Here is a 23937-nt window from a genome sequence, read left to right as displayed (position 1 = left end):
ACAGTGACCCCATTATATTGTACTGCTACATAATATGAAAGGGCAATGTCATGTAGAACCTTGTCTGCCTTTGCTAAGGAGTTTTAACTACTAAGTAGATCTTGGAACTAGGGATATAACTTATCAGATTTACATTTCAGAATGATTACTCAGGAAACAGTGTGGTTGCCAGATCAGAAGAGGTACTACTGAAGGAAGGTAAGGAGACTAATTTCATGGTTATGACATACAAATGTAACTTATTAAGATACAGATTCTGGAGATGGTCAGAAAGGAATATTTATGAGCGTCTGAGAAGGTAACGTGCAGGACTTGACTGGCTATAATGGAGGGTGGGGAAAGGCAAGAGTTCAGACAGACTTCTCTAGGCTCTTGGCTTAGCTGACGTTGGATGGTGTTTTGGACGTAAGAAGGAGGTTGCAAGGAAAGAGGAGATCTGCCTGAATTTGAGAGGTCTATAGTGTTGTTCTGTAGAGATGCCAGGAGTCAGTGACAAGGGTCTTGTGGTAAGGAGATATTTCCAAATTGGAAACCCAGATTTAAGAGTTATTAGCATTTTGGTTGCTGTTACAGCTATAGAAATGGATATAACCAAAGAACGACATATAGAAAAAAATAAAACCGTTGAAAATAGAATTTTAGGGAATACCACAGTTTAAAAAGTGGGTGAAGGAAAAGTGTCTTGAAAGGAAAACGGAGGTTGTAAATTTGGAGAGAATAATGTCACCATCAACAGAATGGCTAAGAATTACCCAGTACTTGCTGATTTCATACCATATGTAAGAGTTTTCATTTCATTTCATTTATTGCAAATACTAACTGTAAGGCTTAAGAGAGGTTAAATAAAGCCTATAAAATTTGTTTTTCCCTTTGCAACCAGTCTTAAACTTCTAAAAGGCCTCAATAGCAACCTCTCCTCCTAAACTTTCAATTAGTCTTATATACTGCCGCATAACTCTACGTTGGTCATATAACAGTACTGCTTTTTCAGTAACCTTCACTGGTTTTTCGTGTTTGCCTAGAATTCATTCTGATCCTAAAAGCTGTCTAACCTTATTATCTACTGTTATATTCCACCTGATGCTTCACACTAAGTTATTCCATCTTGCCACCCTGTGCCTATGTTATATTATCCCTCACCTTGAAAATGCAGATCCCCATTTCAGTTATAGAAATTCTATCCATTCTTCAAGGTTCACCTCCTTCGGAGGTCAAATTCTCCATGAAGCCTTTGCACTTACTCCAAGGAAACGTAAATGCTCCTTTCTTTGAAAATTACGCTTACAGTCCGTGTCCCACTTTAAGGAGTATGCATCTCACTCTTTGGTTTATTTTACCATCATCACTTCTCTTTTCTTTCTTACAGATTTCCAGCAATGGCTTGACTACTGTTAGATCTCAATTTTTATTCAATTTCGAATTCTATATTTATTGAAGCTCGTAAATTTGACATGAGAGTTCCTTGAACAAGTTTGCCACCTTTATAGATGATGAAAATTTATTTTCTTTCTTAAAGTTTGCAAAACAAGCATGGCCAGGATCTCACAAAGCAGTTGCCATCTAATTTTATGAACAACTATAAAATTACTCTATATGACCAAAGTAGGAAAACTATGAAAATAAATTTATTATTTACTATCACACTAATAGTTAATTTATCATAATGGTGTGCATGTTATTGTTTTTTAGAGTAACTAGACAAACAATACAGTTCACTTAAAAAACAATAATTATTATAAGCACATTTTCAGTTCTTTCATTCAGTTATTAATTCCCAACTTCCTATCATCAGAATCAGTGTCAATAGTTTCCCCTAACCTCATGTGATTTTAGCCTCAATACCACCAACACATACACGCATGGAGACAGCAAGGCTCCAAAGGGAACACTGAGTGATTCAAACACTGAATGATTCCTAGTTTACTCAACTTCTCTCCTGAAAGCAACATGTAGGAATAAGGTTCCCCAAAATTCATTCAGTCTTCCGCATACCAGCTACCAAAGAGCTATGCGGTACCTCACAGCTTGCATCTCCAAGGCATTCTGAAGAAAGCAAGGAAGATTAACAGCTAGTGAACAGTGACCCTACAAGCTGCTTTAATCCTCTCATCAGGCTTACCTTTTCCCCATTTTATTGGTGAGGAAACAGATGAAGAATCTCCAGCAGCCTGGTTCTAGAGCCACACTGGGAGGCACATGTCAACACTGGCACTCATTACTTACCTGCTCCTGCTCTACGTCTGCTTCATTTCTCCAAAGAGAAGCCAGAGAGACTGTTAAACCTTTTGGATAATGTTGGTCCTCTGCTGAACTCCACATGGCCTCCATCTCATTCAGAGTAAGAGCCAAAGTCCTCTCAGTAGCGTAGGATGCACTACCTGGTCTTCCTTCCTCAGGCTGCTCTGCTCACATCCACTCCAGCAACTCCGGCTTCTTAGTCACCTGGTGCATTCCAACTGTGACACCTGCTGCTCTCTCTACCTGGACTGCTCTGAGCAACTCATCCTCACCTTCAAGTCTGTGTCAGTGTGACCTTTCAGTGCAGTCTTCCAGGTTCATTCTATTTACAACTGAAATCCCTCCTCTTCCTGCAAAACTTGATTTGCCTCTCCAGCTTTGTTTTCCCCACAGCACATACCATCATTAGACACACTGCTTATTTTACTTTTTCATTTTGTTCATGGTCTATTTCCCTCTAATAGAATGTTACTCCCATGAGGGCAAGGTTTACTGTTTGTTCTGTTCACCACTGTATCTAGAATAGTTCTTAGGATGTAACTGGTTCCCACAAAATACTGAAGCAAATATTAGAAGAATGACTTAGAAAAATGGGCTACAATTCTTAGGAGGGGTTTCTCAGAGGCTTGGAAAGAGATGGTACGGGAGATTAATGCTAGGAGAGGACTAAAAAGGAAAAAGCTGCCCTGGGCTACTATGACATCATCTAACTACAGGTTCCTTACTTGACCTCCAGTTGTCTTTCTCCAGGACAAGGGTTCTTAACTTTGTCTTGTCCCAAGGCTCTTTTGGCAGTCTGATGAAGCCCATGTGTTAGAGTCTGTAAACAAGTCAGGATGGCTCCTGGCATTTTGCCAGGCGCACCATCCAGACTTGTTTACAGACTCTAACATTTCTCTGGCAAAATGCCAGGAGCCATCCTGACTTGTTTACAGACTCTAACACCCATGAACCTTACTCAGGGCAATGTTTTTAAATGCTTAAAATACATAGATCTGCAAAGGAAATTAAATCAATAATTGTTTAATAAGGTCTAGTAGCTGATCTAATGACTCCTATAATTTAAAAATAGCCATGAGTGAGATAACACTGTGATGCAATATGAAAATGTATGCAATTTCCACTGGTTGCAAAGTAAAGGTATAGCTACTACAGTGGTTTGCTGCTTATATTCATGGGAATTCTGATCTTTGGTTGATTTTAGTAAAACAAATACAGGATCCTCTTTTCACCCAAGTTCACAGACTCTCTAAGTCCTATTGTCCAAACCTTAATAGTCTATAGACACCAGCATAAGAATATCTGCTCTGGGATAAGTTTCAGGATTTCCTTTAAAGGGAAGCAAATCAAAATTGACTGGACTTCCATTTTCTCAGCAGCAGAAGGGAGAAGAAAAAAAAATATTTTTCTAAATTCCTTTAACTATAGACAATACTTTTCATTTTATAGTTAGAGACTAGGCCTAAAAACTCAAGTATTTATGAGTTTTAGTGTACCAGGATGAGTAAGTCTCTAACACTGATGAGAAAATCCAAGGCAGGAAAGCAGAGAAATCCCTGCATCAGTGGAACACCCTCTGCAGGGGGAGGGAGGGTATGGACACAAAGATGCGGAAGCAAAGAAGTTAAAATGTTGAAGTATAGATTTACGTAGCCCTACTTATCTTTCTCTTTTCCCTAAAAAGTAAAAGCTATGTTTCAACGTTCTTTATGATCTCTTCAAGGTCTCTGCAGGCAGCTTAGCAAAAATTATGGTTAGGAATTTCCTCTTATCCTGGTTGTCATCTTTACTATTTGGCAAGAAATTGGAAAATATCTCATACCAGAGGACCTTTGTGGAGATTTACAATGCATGTCAGCATTAAAAATGCTCTAGATTCTTGCAGTAAAGAGTCATACATAACTGCACGTGCCCGAGCATTTCTCAGACTTATCTGATCCTATTTTTTTCCCTTTTAATACACATATATATCACAGCAATTATAAGACTTTATTACAATTAAGGACTACACAATTCTTTCCTTTTGGAACATAAATTCCTCTGGCTCAGGGAAAAATGGATTGTTCATCTTTTCATTGATAGTACCTAAGAATACCAGGCATTCTGAAGGTCGGTAAATGGTTGGTTGGTTAGTGGTTGGTGAGCTAGTGGGTGGGCTGGCTGGCTAAATGAATGAATAAATCAGAAACATGAAAATAACCGTTTTGGACCTGGTCTACTGTGCATATTACCTCTGCAACATGTAAGAGACTTTTAGAAACCTTGAGATACGTTTCTAAGAGTAAAAAGCAGTAAGAAAGGATAAAAAAGGAAACTTTCTCAGTGAAAGTTTACATACGTTGTTATACTTAAACAACAAAGGTGAAATCCGATTGAAGAAAAGGAAGATCAATTCTTTCCTAACCATTTCTGTGATTCTGAAACTAGAGATACTATGGTATTTAATGATTAAACTAACATTTCATTTGCATGTTTTGCAGTATTAAGTGTGACACCTTAGCAAAATGTCACATTTCCTAGCAGCCAATTACATTATTTAAATGGAAGACTTGATGATCAAAACTCAGAGTAATCCAAGATAGTTTCTAAATGTAACCTCTATATGCCTGGATCACACTTACAGGAGAAAGTAACAGAAAGACACTCAAGACTTACTGGTTTGAAAAATATAGTAGTTGAATTTCAATCCAGTAAGGTTTTCAAAAACATGTTTTAATAGACCATCTGTTTTCGGATTCTAATCAACTAATGCCACCCACTTCTGAATCTCCAAAGTAGAACTAACAAGAAGTAACACCTGCTGGTTACAGCAGAGTGGAATATGGGATTTTTAAAAAATAAGTTAAAAAAAAAACCTACAAAATTAACATTGAAGGAGCTGAGTAAAATCTTATTATTGCCAAGTCACTATTTTAAGAAAAAAACAGGGCTGAGGATGTGGCTCAAGCGGTAGCGCGCTCGCCTGGCATGCATGCGGCCCGGGTTTGATCCTCAGCACCACATACAAATGAAAATGTTGTGTCTGCCGAAAAAACTAAAAAAAAAAAAAAAAAAAAAAAATATTAAAAGAATTCTCTCTCTCTCTCTCTCTCTCTCTCTAAAAAAAAAAAAAAGACAAAAAGTCAGATGTGGTGGTGAACATCTGTAATCCCAGTGACTCAGAGCAGGCTGAAGCTGAAGGATTGGTTAGAGGCCAGCAACTTAGTGAGGCTCTGTCTCAAAATTTAAAAGGAGCTGGGGCTGGGGATGTGGCTTAGTACTTAAGTGCTCCTGGTACCAAAAGAGGAGGTGTGTGTGTGGGCGGGGGGGGGGGGGGGGGGGGGGAAGAAGGGGGAGAGGAAAAAGAAAAAAAAAACAAAATAGACACACTAAAGAACTCTTCAAAGACCAAGGAATTCCAAATTTACTAAAACTGATAGGTAGTTAAGTTAGAGTCTAAACTTAAGATGGAATGCATATTTCCATTTATCTTTCCTACTTTCAAGAGTAAAAGCTATTTATATGTACATAAATTTTAAATCTGTAGCCAGGAAAAACTTTTAAATAATGATTAAAGTTAAACAGGCTTTGGTGTTTTAATCAGTTGCTGTATCTGTTTGAAAATATAGTCGTCATTTCTATCAGGAATTTCTTCATCTATGGTAGATATAGTACCTAGTTACACATGACCTCATCCAAATTATCAACTTCTGCCAGCCCTCTTTATGAAATACATGTTGAAAGCTCCACTGTCACCATCTAAGCCCAGGGTCCCATCATCTCTGGTCAGAATTACTTTACTCTCTTCCCATCAATTTTCCACACAGTCATAGTGCTCTTCTAAAATACAAATTTTATCATATCAATTCCCCATTTAAACTTTTCGATGGCTTTTCCACTGCACTTGAAGAAAATACAAACTAGTTAATGTGGCTTTCATCCTCTGGTTTTAATGATCTCTTCAATTGCATGAAAGGTTACTCTCCTCTGCACCTTCAGCTAGAGCCAAAATTCGTTTTGAATTCCTAGAATGTACTAGGTTTTTCTAAGATTTAGGCTTCCATACCTGGGTGTTCTGTATCTCAGGATTAAGAATAATTGAGAATCTTTCAGGAATCCCTTCATCTCAATTAAGCTAGAACCTCTGTTATAAGCTCTGACACAATTATCCTACTTCTTTAAAGCACTCAACATGTTGTTATAATATACACATATTTGTAATAATTTGTTTAATGATCATATTCTCACTAGATTAAAAATTCCACATGGCTAAGCCAAAGTCTATTATAGTCACTTTTGAGGACCCCATACCCACAATGTATTTAATAATTTTAGTTTAATGAAATAAAATAAATCCCAATCCAACAAAACAGAGGCAAAAGGCACAAATCCCTTATAATGAAACTTATTTCTAGCTTACCCCAAGTCTATGCCATTGGGAGTCTTTGGAAGTTTTAATCACAAATGAGTCTTTTTAATATTCTCCATTATCCTAGAAGCCATGCCTGGACATATAAAGCATTGTTGGTGTTGTTTTAATTATTGTTGGTTGCTTAAGGCTGAAGTCTTCATTCTAGAAATGCATGGGTCAACCTGGACAGTATCTGAATGCTTGCTTCCTGAGTGGGGTGACAACAAACAACAAGTGACAACACAATTCAGTATTAGAAGCTCTGGGGCCCCTGGGAACTAGAATATTTGGTATTCATCTAAAGAAGACTGTATTCTAAGCTTGTTTAGATACTTCTGTGGTAATTTCAGATGCTCTAGGAAATATTCTTAGTATCTAAATACATGTGTCTTCCATTAGAAAACAGTACATTCAAAAAGCAAAACAGGAACTGCATGTTGCTATAAAATGACATACATATGTAATAAATAAAATTATATATACACACACACACATACATACATACACACACATATAATTTTAAAAAAGAAAGAAGGGAAGGGGAAGAAGTTCTGGGATCAAAATTCCCACTACAATATTTAATGGCTAAAACAATCAAAAAAAGAGAAAACAGTTTTATTAAATTTAGTTGCGTACACCATATATTACAGAAAAATATGTGAAATGGCAGTAAACTGACATGTGAATCTGCATTACATTTTCTGCCTTCTCAGGAAAATGCTTCCCAGTAATAAAGTTTCAATTTTCACAAAAAATATTAATTATTTATGTTAACTGATTTTCTATTAATCAACTTTTGGGTCACATTGTTTCATCTTTCTAGGCTCACAAAAGAGTTATTATTTTTGATAAGTTTTGAAGGAGTTATTTAACACCAAATTAAAAGAAATCCAAGAAAAATAATAACCCTAAAACATAAGTATTTTCCAGTCTATATTTTGTTTTGTTTTGTTTTTCAAATTAGTTGAATTAAATCCCTTAGAACCATCTACTTTCCAGGAGAAAATTTTTTCTTTAGACAGATATTTTATTAAGCAGGCATTGCTACTTATTTTTCCTTATAAAAGTCATTTAAACTCATTTTTTTAAATGTAAAGACTATAGCCAATTCTCATTATTTGTAGACTCATTTTGCATATTTACCTTCTAACTAAAATTTATTCATAACCCAAAGTCAAAACTAAAAGCACATTTATTGTGATTGGAAGATGTGGCAGAGCAGCAAAAATCTGAGTCACCAGAGGGCAAGTTCCTAGTAGAGGCTGAACAAGGTAACACTCTGCCTTTCTTGTTTGAGCTCTCGCTTGTTAACAAGTGTCCTTTTTGCACACTATTTAGCATCACATTTCACCCCTTCCTTCTCCCTCTCTTCTCTTCATTTTTGTTGGTGATTCACTATTGCAATGGCCCCAAGCACAGAGCTAAAGTGCTGTCTAAAGTCCCAGGTTCAAGGATGCTGCCATGTGCCTCATGGAGGAAATATGAACAATCTGAGCACCACTGAAGTCCAAGTCGAAGTGGTACTGGTCACGAGTTCAGTGTTACGGAACCAACAGTACAGACTGAATAAGTTATCTTCAAACAGAAACCCTCATAAAATAAGACTGTGCCTGGTCACCTCATTAATGTATATGTTGTGACCACAGGCTCACAGGAACCTAATCTTATATTCCTCTTAGGAGCAACAGTTCAATATTCATCAATTCGTGGTGGCTTCTCAGAACATAACTATCATTGTTTCTGATTGGAGACAATATGATTTTTATATACAGAAACACTAAAGTAAAGTAAATTCAATAACATTGCAGAATATAAAATTAACATACACAAATCAATTGTGTTTCTATACACTGAAAAAGAAATGAAGAAACCATTTACAATAGAGTAAAAATAATAAAATATTTAGTGATAAATTTAAACAAGGAAGTAAAAGATCAGTACACAGAAAACTATTAGACATTGATGAAAAATATTAAAGAAGAAATAAATAAAATGATACTCCAAATTCATGGATCAAAGGGATTAATATAGTTAAAATGTTCATATTATCCAAAGCAATCCACAAATTTGCTTATATTTCCCCCTAAAAATAAATACAAAACTCCTAAATCTATTTTTATATTAAAAAAATCCTCGAATTCATATGGAACCACAAAAGATTCCAAATGGAAAAGCAATCTTTGAAAGAACAAACATAAAAGTATCACACTTTCTGATTTCACACTACATTGCAAACCAATAGTAATCAAAATACTATCACGTTGGTATTAAAAACAGACACACAGATCCATGGAACAAAGTCAAGAGCCCAGAAATAAACCCAGACATATATGGTCAACTCACATGTGATGTGAGGCCAAGAGCACATAATAGGAAAAGGACAGTCTCTTCAATTAAAGGTGTTTCCATATGCAAAGAATGAAATCAGGTCCCTATCTTACACACTCACAAAAGTTAACTCAACATGGGTTAAAGAATTAAACTTAAAAACAAAAACCATAAAACTCCTAGAAGAAAACAGAGAGAAAATTCCTTCACATTTGTCTATGACAATGATTTTTTTTTTTTGGGGGGGGGGGGACATAACACCAAAAGCACACGTCACAGCAACACAAATAAACCAATGGGACAACAACAAAACGAAAACTGATCATTCCGCACAACAAAGGAGCAATTCACAAAATGGAAAGGTAATCTCTGGAAAGATAGAAAATACTTGCAAACCATAAATCTGATGAAGGATAAATGTGGGAGACCAACCTTGCACGTGACTGGGTCACACTCCCCGGCTGAGTGCTGAAGCGCTCAGTCTCCGAAATGTGGCAGAGCTTTCCCCACCATTCTTGGGTTTGAGGGTCGGTGTCTCGTGCATGGGTATATCTTGCTACAGCCCCATGGTGAAGCTACACTCACCTGTTCCTTTGTAATATAACCCCTTGCCCTGTTTAGGATAGAATTTTCCATGGAAGTGCCTTGTGTGTGTCCCCTTCACTTACTGTGCCTTTGGGTGTGGCCTACCCAGGTGTCAGACAACCTGCTGACAGTGGACATCATGAAGATAGACTCAGCCCCCTGAACCTGACCCCTTGCCTCATTTGAGTAGCTTCTCCTCAATAAAAGGGGTCAGCGCGTGCTCTCGCTCTCTCTCTTCCTGTGGACCTTTAAGGTCAGAGGAGCCATCACAGCGACCCCAAAGCAAAAGGTATTTGTGTCTCTTGTGTGGTTATTTCGTGCAGCCCAGTCAGCCCAGTTCAACTGGAGTGAACCCTGAGCCTTTTAGTCACGAGAACAGAAACCCGGCAGATAAACATCCAAAGTAGCTAAGGAATATATACAATAGCAAAAAGCTCAAATAATCTCTTTTAAAAACAAGTACATGAAAATATTCTCAACATCACTAATTATCAGAGAAAAGCAAATTGAAACCACAATGAGATATCATTTCACATCTGTTAAGATAGTTATAAAAAGATAAGAGTTAACAAGTGTGAAGAAAAGAGAATACCAGTGGAGATAAAAAGTGGGGCAGCCTAAGATGAAAAATATATGGAGGATTCTCAAAAAACTTAAAAATAGAGATAGGGATCTCTAAAAACATAACCTAATTAATAAATGGGAAAATGAATTAAACAGACACTTCTCAAAGAATAAATAAAAATGGTCAACAAATATATAAAAAAAAGTCCATCATCATTAGCAAGTATGAAAAATGCAAATCAAAACTACACTAAGATTTCATCTTACAACAGTCAGAATGGCAATCATCAAGAATACAAATAATAATTGCTGAAGAGGATGTGGAGAAAAAGGAACACTTGCACTGTTGTTGGAACTAAGCAATATTATTATTATTATTATTATTATTATTATTATTATTATTTTTGTTCTGATAACAAACCCAAATGAAGCACTTCGATAATCTCTGACTCTGAAGAGGGCTTCTATGTTCCTAAGCTTGACCTGTACAATATGATAGCCAAATGTGGCTATTAAGCACTTGACACGTGGCAGTTTAGATTGAGAAATGCTCTGAACATAAGATGTGTGATAAATTCCAAAGACTTAGTATAAAGTACCAGAATGTAAAATATCCCATTAATGATTTTGATATTATTATATTCCTTATTATATTTTGGATATATTGAATTAAATAAGATATATTGTTAACATTATCTACTTCTGTTTAATGTAATTACTAAAAAATTTCAATGTACTGCATTACAGATGTAATACATGTAAGTGTAATACACCATTGTATTTGGACAGTGCTGGCCCCAAATTACTCCAGCTATAAGGTCTATTCTATTTGCTTCCCTTCTCCCATCACATTCCTTTGGTCTCAGAGTTAAATATATCAGGAGAAAGATGAGTCACCTGATAAGAAAAAGCCAAGGAACACGAAAGAGTGTTTGCCGCCTTCTGCTGTGACGTGCCACCTGGTTCTGGTGGCAACTTCAGTGCTCACCTCCGCTCAGCCAGCTCAGAGCAACACTCTGCTCTTCAGTACCTGCCACTCTCCCTCCATGCCCAATGAATGGGCTACAGCCCTGTAGTTTCCTCTTCTACACACACCACCACCACCCAAAGCTCCACATCAAACCAGATTTACTGAAGTTTTGAGAAGACAAAGAGGATACACACCCCAGAAACCCAAATGCCTCAGACTTAGGTTTTAGAAATTCTGTTCTGAAAAATCTTCTCACTCACCCAGTCTCTGACCATGGTCTCTTCCCCCAGGCTTCAGCCTCTGCTGGCGCCTTGGCTTCTCTCTTCCCTTTTATTTCCAAACTCCTATTATTTTCTCATGCAAACAGTTTAGCTATACTTTCAGGGTGCTTTTTTGGTTGTTGTTGTTGTTTTTAATCCCATCCAACCGATTCTTCTAGAGCCTCCATTCCCCAAATAACACATGCCTGTATTTCTCCACAAAACTCTTCTTGCCTGAAAATTCTAGTATTGGCCATTAAGATACTTGAAACTTTTTATTTAAATTTTTTAAACTCTACCCCAATGCCAGCAGCCTGCTTCCAGTCTTCTCAAGGACATGCAGTAACTAGGAGAGAAGGAAACCCCTCTGCAGAGAATGCAGCAGGGCCTTTTGCACTAGGAGCTGGCCTCAGCCTACCATGATCGCAGATAACCTGAGAGTTGGTGTCAGATACAATCTGGTTATATTTATCAAAAACTACATAACGATTAATTATAAGGAAACTCTCAAATTATTTTTTATCATAAGACAATATAAAACTAAAATCTACAAAATATGTCTTCACATTTTTGAAAAATATTTAAGGCCACATGAAAATCTCAGTATCTGTAGTGTTATGCTCTTTAAACCAGTATACACTGCCTGATCCCAATTAATTTATAAAATTAGTAACTCAGGATGATGGGAATAATAGCCCACATTTTCTTTATTAAACATTAATCAATTTCTAACTTTTCTATAATGTCCATGTTACTTTTATAACCACAAAAATTATTTAAAAAATCAAAATACAGAAGACAAAATAAAGTCTGAAAGATAAGAAGGAAAGAATAAATAATAGGTGGAAAATTTTGAAAGAGAAGGAAAATTCATATCTCTAGAACTAGAGTGAGAAAGTGAATTCAGAAATAGAAAAACTGCATGTAAAGAAAGAGAGTTACAAGATTAGCTAACTTTTTCTCTATAAAGAGATAATGCCATTTGAGTGGAGAAAAGGATGAAGTCATTGTAAAAGTATCAAGTAAAATGAACTAAAATGAGAATTAGTAGAAAGAGAAAAAAAGAAGAATTTTTTATAAAATAAAGGCTTGAAGATGGCAGTCTTGGCTCAGCTGTGATTGGAGATAACTTATATCAGTGTGACTTGAATCAGCAGGTAAATGTGGTCACGTAGACACTTCTAGTCCATACACAGGAATGTACTAGGTAGGTGGCTGAACTGATCTAAGGTGGAATTGTCAGGGTGTGGCCAAAGGACACAAGTAGGAACAATGTGGAAAATGCCATAAAGAGTATGATAGGGACAACAGTGGCGTCTGGGTGGAGCAAAGAGAAGTCATAAAGTGGGAGTATTGTCAGTAAGGGAAGGACCGGGACTCTAAAGAATGGAGGTTTAGCCAAGTCACAGGTGCAAGGTGCAGGGGATCAGGAGACCCAGAGAGCCAGGAAATAAGACAAGTACTACTATCTCAGGGTTCAGTCTACAAAGATGGCTCTCTCTCTCTCTTTGGATGTTCATCAACAAGAGCATGTCCATAGGAGAAACGTGAGACGTAGAACGATTACAAATCAATGACAAAAGGAATCCTATTTTGTCCAAGTTGATGGGAGAAACTTGGATGAAAATAAAGAATATGATCAGGGTTTCAAAATCTTTAGTAAATAAAGTACATGACCATCTATTAGTAATGTAGATGACAGAAACAACAGACACCAGCTCCCAAATATTTCTCTTCCAAGTTTATACACTGATGAGAAAACTTTACATTTTCAAAATATTGTACTACTTCTACATTTAAAAAAAAATTGGTAAAGTCTACTAAGTAACAGTTAAAAATACCCCTTTGACAATCAAATGAATGAAAATTTAATCAAAATTTGTAGAGCCACTTTTTGTACATGAAAATATTTAACTCAGTTCAATCTTGCGACAGGGTAAAGGTTTTCAAAGTATGAGGGCAGATGAAGGTGGATATTCATTTTACAAAAATTTTTAGATTCCTTTAAATAAGATCCTTTACATTTTATATGATGTGGTTTACATAATATGTTTTAAGAATAGATTTTTCATGAAACAAAGTATGCTCATGTGCTATGGTATGAATATGAAGAGTCCTCCAAAGGTCCAAGTGTTAAAGGGGGTGGCTCCCAGGCACTACTGGTAGATGCTGTGGACCTTTAAGAGGTGAGGCCTAGTGGGAAGTCTTTCAGTCTTTGGAGTGGTGCCCTCAAAGGGGATTGAGGAGTGCTGGCCCATCCTGTCTCTCTCTGCTTCCTAGCTTGTGATTTGAGCTGTATGCTCTGACCCCCACTCTCCACCATTGCCATCCAGTTAGCTCACCAGCTGCCCAAAGTGATGAGGTCACTGATCTTGGACTGGAACCTCCAGAACTGGGCGCTAAAAAAATCCTTTATAAATTAATTGCCTCAGGGGGCTGGGGATGTGGCTCAAGTGGTAGCCTGCTCGCCTGGCATGCGTGGGGCGCTGGGTTCGATCCTCAGCACCACATAAAAAAAAAAAAATTTAAAATGTTGTATCCACCGAAAACTGAAAAATAAATATTAAAAAATTCTCTCCCTCTCTCTCTCTCTCTCTCTCTCTCTCTTAAAAAAAAAATTGATTGCCTCAGGCATTTCATCATAATAGCAGAAAGCTGACCAATACAGTACGTTAAATTATTTTGCCTTAACAGACCTACCAGTCCAAGAGCAAATGTAATCTGTACAATTCTTCCAGATAATTTACTACTTCTTTGGTGATTCTGAGTTTCCTAATGGCTCAGCATGAAAACTGCTACTGTACTCAACAGGAAAATTCTTCAGCAAGTGCAATCAAAACCTTTCAAGAGACAAATCTGGAATTCTGCCCAGGTGGACTTATTTTCTGCATGTGGGGATGGTGTGCTGAGTGAATACATCTCTAATTGTAAATATGATATATTTTCCATTGGCCTCCAAAGGTTTTCAAGTATCCCTATTAGTAAAATAAGTGAATAAATCAAGATATGTATATACTTTAATAGATATATAAATGTATTCTTATTTAAACATTATATTTTATTAAAAATTTCTTAGATGGATAGTAAAATATAAATTTATGATCAATTATCCCCTATCCCCTGCTTCCCTAATGAGCTGTCTTGTGAACCATTCTGTTTGGATACTGCTTATAGAACTTCTAGAGAGACCAGGAGAAATTTTATTCATAAACAATGAGTTCAGGAACAAAACTATAAGACCACAAGGAAGAAAAATCTGCCAACAGCAAAGGCTTCAGTGATGCAATGAGGTCAATCTGCAACTTGTAAATTACAAAGTTATTTACTGGTTTCTGTTAGGCTGAATCAAATTATAAAATAGGTCTAAATCTTAGAAAAGAATAAAGAAAAGGACCCATTTTGGTAGGTCACATACATTTAACCAACGAGTGAGTACCAGATGTTAGGTATACATAAAAACAGTCTATTCACTAATTCATCTAGCATTAATTGCATGACCATTATGTACCTGGCAGTCCTCCAAGTAATAATTATATTTACATGTATCGTAACAAGATCTTTCTTTAGATATGAGAATTGCAGGTAATGAAGAATGAATTTCTAAATTATTTTAAGATGAATACCACATGAATAGGTTGGCACACATGCAAATTTAAAGTGAAATTCTTTTTAATTATCAATTCTGTCTTTTGCTAGAGTTAAGACTAAAATTTTTTCCAACAAATATAAACCCAGTTAGCATCTGGCACAAGGACTAGCATGTAGTAAGCATTCGATACCTATTTGTTAGAGAAGTGAGGGGAAAGGGGAAAAGGAAGCGGTGAGAACCAGATAAAACAAAGAAGTCTGAGCCACAGAGAAAGGGACATCTCACTGTTCTGGAAGCATGGTTTGTAACTACCACCACTGTGCTTCTTGTGTCCTGGAAACCCCATCAAATGCTTGTGGTCCCGTCTGACAGCCTAATCTGTATTTAGAAACAGCATGTAATTCAGCACCCCGAGACTCAAAAGGAGAGTCAGATCTAACAGATACATGCCTCTGCATTTAAAAGTCTGTTAACTTTCAGGTTTATGATAAAATAAAAATTATTTTCTCTTACTATAAAAGTAAAACATGCTCTTTAAAGAAAATTTGTAAAATACATGAAAATAAAACTAACACATTACTATAATTCCACTTCCCAAAGAAAACCACTATTAACATCTTACATATTAAATTAGCTCAAAATTTTAAAACCCCTGTGGTTTTAAAATTTTGAGCTAATTTAATATGTAAGATGTGACTTTCTATAATTCCATGTGAGGCTCATAAGCAACAAAAGTGAAAGAACAAAAATGAAAACCCACAGTAGAGTAATTCCAGCCATGTTTAATGAGGCAAGATTCATGGCCTGAAAGTTTCCAAATTAAGCTATCATGATATTTTGATCCATAAGGAACAACACTTTGTTTTAGTTATCTCTGTTCTGCACCAACTGTGGTACCTAGCACATAATATTCACTCAGTAGATGTTCATTGAATAAACATCCTAAGAGAGTCAGCATGTTTTTCTTTTCAGAGTCTATGATCATACCGCGTCACTCCCCACCTCCTCCCCAGCAAAGCCATCCTGGCGTTCCCTGCCTTTACTTCAGCTTCAGCAACAGTCAGGAGCCTGCTGTAGCCCAAAAGCGACACTGCGATCCCCCCCCAGTAACACCAAGTTATGTTTCACTCACTCCTCACAATTCAGCTCAGATGTCATTCTCCTCAAGAAGTTTCCCCAACCCTTGTTGCCCATCCTTGGGCTGAGCTAAGTGCTATAATTCAAGTTCCCATAACACCTGCAAACAATGCAAGTGACACAGTGCATAAAACTAGCCACTAGAATGGTTGTTCATTTGCAGGCTGTCAGTTCTTGAACTTTCTATCTTTATATTTACAAACACCTGCAAGGTTCCACAGTATTTACTGAACAAATGAGAGACTGAAAGAATGAACAAACAACTCCTTTTTTGTTCTACTTTTCATTTCTTTAATTTATTCCTATTTGTTTGGTTAGCTGTTCTCTCACATTTTTTAATCTTAAAAATGAATACCCACCATGTATTAAAGATAAATTAAAAATGAGAAGAATGCAACAACTGAGTTCAGCTTTCTCTTCAAGCCAAAAAGTATCCCTTTCTATCTTAAGATTAGCGCTCAGTAAACAGCGTCACCACTGTTTTCCCCAAAGTTCTCACAAAAGAATCAGGCATAACTGTCACACATTCCCACTCAATGCGTTATTTATATCTACTCTCCTTTCTCCCCAAGAAGACGCGAAGGAGACCCTGATGACTTGCTATACTGATGCCATCAGATCTGCTCCTTTCCACTTCTAGAGCCTCTGTCTTTAACCTCTTCCCATCTAGTCTCCTGTTACATCAAAGGAATAATTTAGTATGCTCAAAACTGAGCTACATACATACAGTTAATTCCTATTTCCTACCATATAGGATTCAAATTATGCAGAATCTACATTCCTATTGTGGCTTGTAAAGCTACCCATTCCACAATCAGACCTACTAGTACTCTCTACCTTATTTCCTCTATTTAAGAAAATATATTTCCTTGTGTTTCAGGTATTCATTTCCCATTGAAGCCAGGGATATATTCCTGCTACGCAGCATAGAAAACTTGCAAATTTCTTCATTGCTTTCTTTGTGCATGCATTAGCATTTTCCCCATTCTCTTTGTTCCTCAGTTTGTCTTTGAAATCCCTATTTACCTCTCTCCTCTCTAACAAAGTCTGATTACCTCCAAGGCACAGGAATTGCTCCTTTACTATGTAACACTTTTGACATTTGAACTTTATCTGAACATCAATATTTTGGTCCTTACCTGTTTGTTTCTCTGCAAGTCTAAGCACTCTAAGAGATCTTCATATGTGTACTCTGAGATCATTGACAAGTGACAAGTTCCATTGCTCATATTTACTTATGGATCTCAGATGATGTCACCATATTGATATTCTTCACATTTAGAGCTCTATTTATGTCTTTCCTATGTCAAAGGATAATACCTTAATTTCTATTATAAAGTTTGCAAAATGTACTTGGACAATTTAACAAAAAGAAACAATAAAAAAGTACCAGAATAAATGCTTCTATATATTCTATATTGTCTCAAGGCTAGTAAAAATTATTTTTCTTGGAACATTACACGATGTTATTATTCAAAATACTATTGATTAAAGATGTTGGTATACATTCACTTTCAAATTATTTTTAAAAGAATAAATAAAAAATAGCAAATCTGTTTAAATATTAAGTGAATGAATAATACAAACTAGATTAATAATTACAACTCACAGGATCTGCAGGTCCACAGAATTCTCGAAATGTCTTCGTAGAATTATTCTGTTGAATCTCCATTGCTACGCAAGGGCCAGAATACAATTCTGTCACCATCTCCTGTGATGTACAATATAAAAGAATCAATACAATTTGATGATATTTTACCCCTTCTCTTTTAATTGTGCCACTATTCCACTAATTCTTCAGAGTTAAAAGTTACCTTTGGCTTCTTTTCCTATCTGTATCACACACACTAGTAGTTCCTATCTCCTTGAACCCAGTGCTGACAAATTCACATATAAAAACAAAATGTTTCTCCTGAAGAAGCTTTTAAAAACCATAATGCATTCCAGCAACAAGGAATAACAGGGGCCAGATTTATTTTCCCACCTTATATTTCTAGAAACTAGACAAAATATATGAAACAACAGTTTTCAGATTCTGGACAACAGGCACCATAGACCACAGTCCTCAGGAGAAGGGAAACAATAAAGTAAGACACACAGTTGCCCCACTGCAAATGTTATTAAAACAAAAACAAACAAAAAGCACTGGATGGGGTGACTAGGATAAGACACTGCTAACGAACAATGAATCTGAAGACAGGGAACAGAAACTGTTCAAAAGCAAGCATGAAAATAAACAGCAGCACATCTGTCAATCTAAATTCTCAAAAACAAAGGAAAAATAAAGACTTTTCCAGAAAAAGAAGAGCTGGGAGATTCACCACCAATAGCCTTTTACTATAAGAAATGTTAAAGGAAGTTCTTCAGGAAGAAGGGAAAAAATGCCAGACAAAAATGGAGATCTACACAAAACTCTACTAAACTTGTGGGTGAATATAAACACATTGTCTTTTTTTTTTTTTAGTTGCTTAAGAAGATAATCATTTAAAGCAAAAAATATTAAGAGTGTACTGTAAGAAGTAAAATGTTCTAGCACAGCAGCACAAGGAGGGAAACACAGGTACACTGATTAGCACTTCAATTCTGCACATGAAACAGCACATGAAATACACAATCAGGGGTGGCCTCACAGATCTGGAACACCCAGTGAATCTTCCCTCCCCCTCAGTATACTGCAGGTAAAAGGGAAACAAACATGAGACGGAGGCAGAACAACAGTGTGGATATATGAAGATCAAAAGTATCAGGAAGGAGAGAAACCCAGGAGGGAAATGAGAGGACGTCAGACCACGCAGGCCATGTGAGACATTTTGATGATACTGGAGTGTTTATGATGCAAATGCCATAATTTTATTCCCTTTTAATGCTGAGTAATATTCCATTGTGTATAAATACCACAGTTTTTTTTTATCCATTCATCTATTGAAGGGCATTTAGGTTGGTTCCACAGATTAGCTATTGTGAACTGAGCTGCTATAAACATTGATGTACCTGTGTCCTACAGTATGCACATTTTAGTTCTTTGGATTTATGTCAAGTTGTTGGATAGCTGGGTCATATCACCATTCCTAGTCTTTTGAGGAATATCCCTACTGCTTTCCAAAGTAATTGGGCTAAACTGTAGTCCCACCAACAATGTGTATCTTTCCCCTCACATCCTTGTCAGCATTTATTGTTATTTTTATTCTTGATGACTGTGGAGTAAGATGAAATCTCAGTGTAGTTTTGGTTTGCATTTCCCTGATGGCTAAAGACATTGAACATTTTAAAAATATATTTGTGGGCCATTTGTACTTCTTCTTCTGAGAAATATCTGTTTAGTTCATTTGCCCATTTACTGATTGTGTTATTTGGGGTTTTGGTATTAAGTTTTTTGAGTTCTCCATATATTCTGAATATTAATCCCCTGTTAGAAAAGTAACTGGCAAAGATTTTCCCCATTCTATAGGCTTTCCCTTCATGCTCTTGTTTCATTTGCTGTGCCATCCTATCTGTTGAATCTGGTTTTATTTCTTTAGCTTTGGAGTCTTATTAAGGAAGTCAATGCCTGTGCCAATATGTCAGAGTATTGAGCCTACTTTTTTTTTTTTTTTAGAAGTTACAGTGCTCCTGATTGAATTCTTAGGTCTTTGATCTACTAGGAGTTGACTTTTGTGCATGGTGAGAGATAGGAATCTAATTTAATTCTTCTACATATGGTATCCAACTTCCCTAGCACCGTTTTGTTAAAAAGGGTTTCTTTTCTCCTATATATGTTTTTGGCACCTTTGTCAAGTACCAGATGACTGTATCTGTATGGGTTTGTATCTGTCTCTTCGACCCTATTCCATTGTCTTCATGTCTGCTTTTTATGCCAATACTATGCTGTTTTTTATAGTTTGTGTAGTATTATTTGAGAACAGATATTGTGATGCCTCCAGCATCCCTCCTATTGCTTGATATTGCTTTGGCTATTTTGAGTCTTTTATTCTTCCAGATGAATTTAGGACTACTTTTTTCTAATTCTATGAAGAATGTCATTGGTATTTTGATAGTGATTATATTGAGTCTGTATTGCTTTTGGTAGTATGGCCATTTTAACAATATTAATTCTATGTATCCACAAACATGAGAGGTCTTTCCATCTTCTAAGGTCTTCTTCAATTTCTCTCTTCAATGTTCTATAATTTTCATTGTAGAGGCCTTTCACCTCCTTAGATTTATTCCCAATTATTTTATATTTTTAGTATACTATAAATTAAATTGTTCTCCTGATTTTTTTTTCTCAGTAGATTCATTATTGGAATAGAAAAGCTATTTTTTAAAAAATTTTGGATAGCAGGGTCATATAGAAAAGCTATTTTTTAAAATTTTTGATCTTGTATCCTGCTACTTTGCTGAACTAGAAGTCTTATAGATATAGGACCATATCATTAGCAAACAGAGGTAGTTTGACTTATTTTCCTTTTTGTAACACTACAAATTTCCTTCTCTTACCTGACTGCTCTGGATAAAGTTTCAAGAACTATATTGCACAGGAGTGGTGAGAGGAGAGATCCTTGTCTTGTTCCTGATTTTAGATGAAATGGTTTCAGTTTTTCTTTGTTCAGTATGATAATGACCTTGGGCTTGTCATCTATAGCCTTTATAATGTTGAGGTAAATTCCTTCTCTCCCTAGTTTCTTCAGCATTTTTAACTAAACGGGTTTGTTATCATTAATCTTTTCAATAATAGCCATTGTAACAAACAGGAGGCGATATCTCATTGCAGCTTTTGATTTGCATTTCCTTGATGATCAGAAATGTTAAACATTTTTTCATACATCTGTTGGCCAGTCACATTTCTTCTTTTGAGAAATATCTGTTTAGATTCTTTGTCCATTTTTAATTTAGGTGTTTTATTTTCTAACTACAGAGTTGTTGCTTGAGTCCCTGATATATTTTGAATATTAGCCCTTCTCATATGTATAGTATGCAAATCATAATTTAAGAAATACTTTCAAGGATTATAAATTATACTGAGATCCCCAAGATTTGAGACATCCAAATGGTTTTGCTTTAAATTTACTTCAATACTTACATTATATTCTGTCACTACACCTTTATAAACTTCATAGAATTCTTCAACATTAACACGATCCATATTGAACTATATTAAAAAATAAAATAAAACTGTAAGCCCACAAACCAAAGAAAAATAAATGCGCCATTCTTGGCACTCACCATATATTATCCCTTAGATATATTCTTTACTTCAAAATGCAAATTTTTTTGTTTCCTTTTAAATTTGTTTTTATTTATTTGTTTTTAATTGCTTTTGGTTATATACAACACAGGAAACAACCTGACATAATCACAAAAGCAAGGGGCTCGACCTGCTCCAGTTCAGCACTCCCCCACCCGCCTCCTCTACCTCCCCTCCACTGATCCCTCTTCAATCCTTACTCTTTTTCCCCCTAGGCCCAGCACTGCTGCTATCAGAGATAACATTCATACTTTTTTTCTTTAATTAGAGCTTTATCGTTATACACAGTAGTCGGGTTCATCCTGAGTAATCCATACATGCATGGAAATTGATTTCGGTTCCTGATCCTTTCCCTTTTCCCTCCCATCCTTCCTCCCCTCTCCCATTCTCCTTCCTCTGCTCTATTAGACTTCTTTTCATATGTCTATTGATTTATATTTGATTAGTTCTTTATGTTAGCCTATCCTTCCCTCCTCCTTTTCAAAAATGAAAGAAAACATTTGATCTTTGAGTTTCTGAGTTTGGCTAATTTCACTTAGCATGATATTCTCCGTCAAAATGTGAATCTTGAATAATTTCCTCTTTTGTAAAAATGTGCTATTAATTTATAACCTTTGAGTACTTAATATGTCATGCATTATCTAATTTAATTCTCACAATTTTATGGCACAGCTAGATAAGATAAGGCTACTAAGAGTCAGAAGAGCAATGAACCCTTCCCAGATTGCCATTCTGTTCCCAGCAGTCTGATCCCACTGGACATGTTCTTATCTGCTACCCTATACCTATCTGAATAAAACCTCATTCTTGATAAAAAGAACTTATGCAATGTAATATTATTTGTTGATAGATTAGAGGTATAAGAAAGAAATATTACTAAAGAAATGTAATTAGATTTGGTAGAGGGAATGAAAAACACTATTGTTTTTCTCCAAAGAATTCAGAGAAATTCCTAGTCAGGTTTCTAACAAGGCACTTACAAACATCATCTGGACTTGCTACTTCCTTTCATAACATTATGAATAAGAATATGTTTACAAGGTCAGTCCATAACAAGTCATTCCTATGCAGGCTGGACTTAAAGGTAGCTAGTAGTAAAACTTTACACTTCAGATCTCACGAACTAAAACCCTAATATTTTAAAAATTGCCTCTGAATTTTCATTTTATTTTTCCCCCTTACATTGTTTCTCCATTGTTGCCAAGATTAAAGATTACTGAGAAATTTCTTCCCACAGAGACAATACTTCAAGTTGAAAGGATTTATCATCATAGGCAACATTTATTACAGGAAGAGAATTATTTGATATCAATGTTTTATCTTACATTCACACAACTTTTATTAATGTAATGCAATAATAAGAGAAGATATAACCTGTTAAATACTCAGGAATTTGATCTATAAACTCTACAAGGTACTGTGTACAGCTATTTAATTTAATTTTCAGAATAATCCATTCAGACAATTAATGTTTTTAACACCCAGATGAGAAAAGCTAGGGACAGAATGCTTGACCTGTGGTCAGTGTCACATACCTAGAAAGCAGCTGAACTCAGATTCACAAATAGATCTTTCTGGTTCCAAAAGTCAAAGACTGCACTTACCACTACACTCCCAGGCCTCCATCATAAGTTCAACTAATACTTTTTGTCTTGCTATTATTTTCATTAAGTACTATGGCCAATCACTGTGCTCGGTTGTGGGCCTCGAGCTAGGTCAATGTTTAAAGCTAAAATTCCTATAGTTATTATTTTTTAGAGTAGGCGTAGATCCTATAATCACTTAATACATCAACAAGCAACACTTTTAGAAAGTTTTGGCTAAGACTTCTTAACACTCCTAGATAAGATTTCATAATTATTCATCTTCTCATTAGTTTCCAAGTTTTGATTGATGATTTTACAAACTAGTTGATAATTTTTCTTTAAAAAAACTTTTTTATTATAAGGTTACTGAGTTCAGAAAACATTTTCTTTTTAATGCACTGAGTTTAAAAGTGCTCAGAGAGCATTCAATTAAAAAATGTTAAAGATTAGGGGTAGGGGTTTTAGAGTGCTTGCCTAGCATGTGTGAGGCACTGGGTTTGATTCTTAGCACCACAAATAAATAAGTAAATAAAATAAAGGTCCTTCAACAACTAAAAAATTTTTTAAATATTGAAGATTATTTTTTTAATCCTCAATATGTTATGGCTTACTTCAAAGTACCTACCATTTGAATAGCTGAGATTTCAAAACATGCATCTCGAATAGCCATCAGGATCTTTCCCAACAGTCCTGAAAATGAAGAACAAATAGATGCAAAAAAAAAAAAAAAAGTAAAGCATTTTAGTTTTTCGGAAATACAAATTTTCCATATCAACATATTTTGCTTATATTCTACATAATGAAAACACATATTTTTACCACAAAACTAAATCTGTAATACTTAGCATTACATTTAATTATTTGATTCCCCAAGAAAATGTTTCAAGAATATCAACAATGGTCCTAGGATTATGCAAAAAAAAATATTTTTAAGATACTATTTTGCCTTTAAGGCCCCAAAAGTCTAGTGCTATATAGAACATGAAAATCAAATGGTTTAAAATTATATTACAAAAAACCAAAATGCCAAAATATTGGATACAGAAGGAAACCAAAGATGTGTTCA

The 23937-nt window shown here is 35.7% G+C and overlaps 1 protein-coding gene across 6 annotated transcripts in view; it reads right to left on the bottom strand.

Annotated features, from left to right (window-relative positions):
- Nme7 (NME/NM23 family member 7) overlaps positions 1 to 23937 on the bottom strand; it is a 190074-nt gene that overhangs the window by 54705 nt on the left and 111432 nt on the right. For 5 of the 6 annotated variants that reach the window (XM_046430225.2, XM_046430227.2, XM_046430229.2 and 2 more), the window contains 3 exons: positions 23497 to 23561; positions 21121 to 21189; positions 17671 to 17772 (listed from right to left, as the gene is read on the bottom strand). In XM_046430225.2, the coding sequence (XP_046286181.1) occupies positions 17671 to 17772; positions 21121 to 21189; positions 23497 to 23561 (236 nt within the window). Of the gene's footprint in view, positions 1 to 5741; positions 6837 to 17670; positions 17773 to 21120; positions 21190 to 23496; positions 23562 to 23937 lie in introns of those variants that run through there. The other variant, XM_046430226.2, reaches the window with a different exon arrangement.

Source organism: Marmota monax, unplaced genomic scaffold (genome assembly GCF_021218885.2).
Source record: "Marmota monax isolate L192 unplaced genomic scaffold, Marmota_monax_Labrador192_F-V1.1 WCK01_AAM20220418_F8-fsc00055, whole genome shotgun sequence".
Classification (NCBI taxonomy): domain Eukaryota; kingdom Metazoa; phylum Chordata; class Mammalia; order Rodentia; family Sciuridae; genus Marmota; species Marmota monax.
This window is presented reverse-complemented; position numbering and strand designations above follow the sequence as displayed.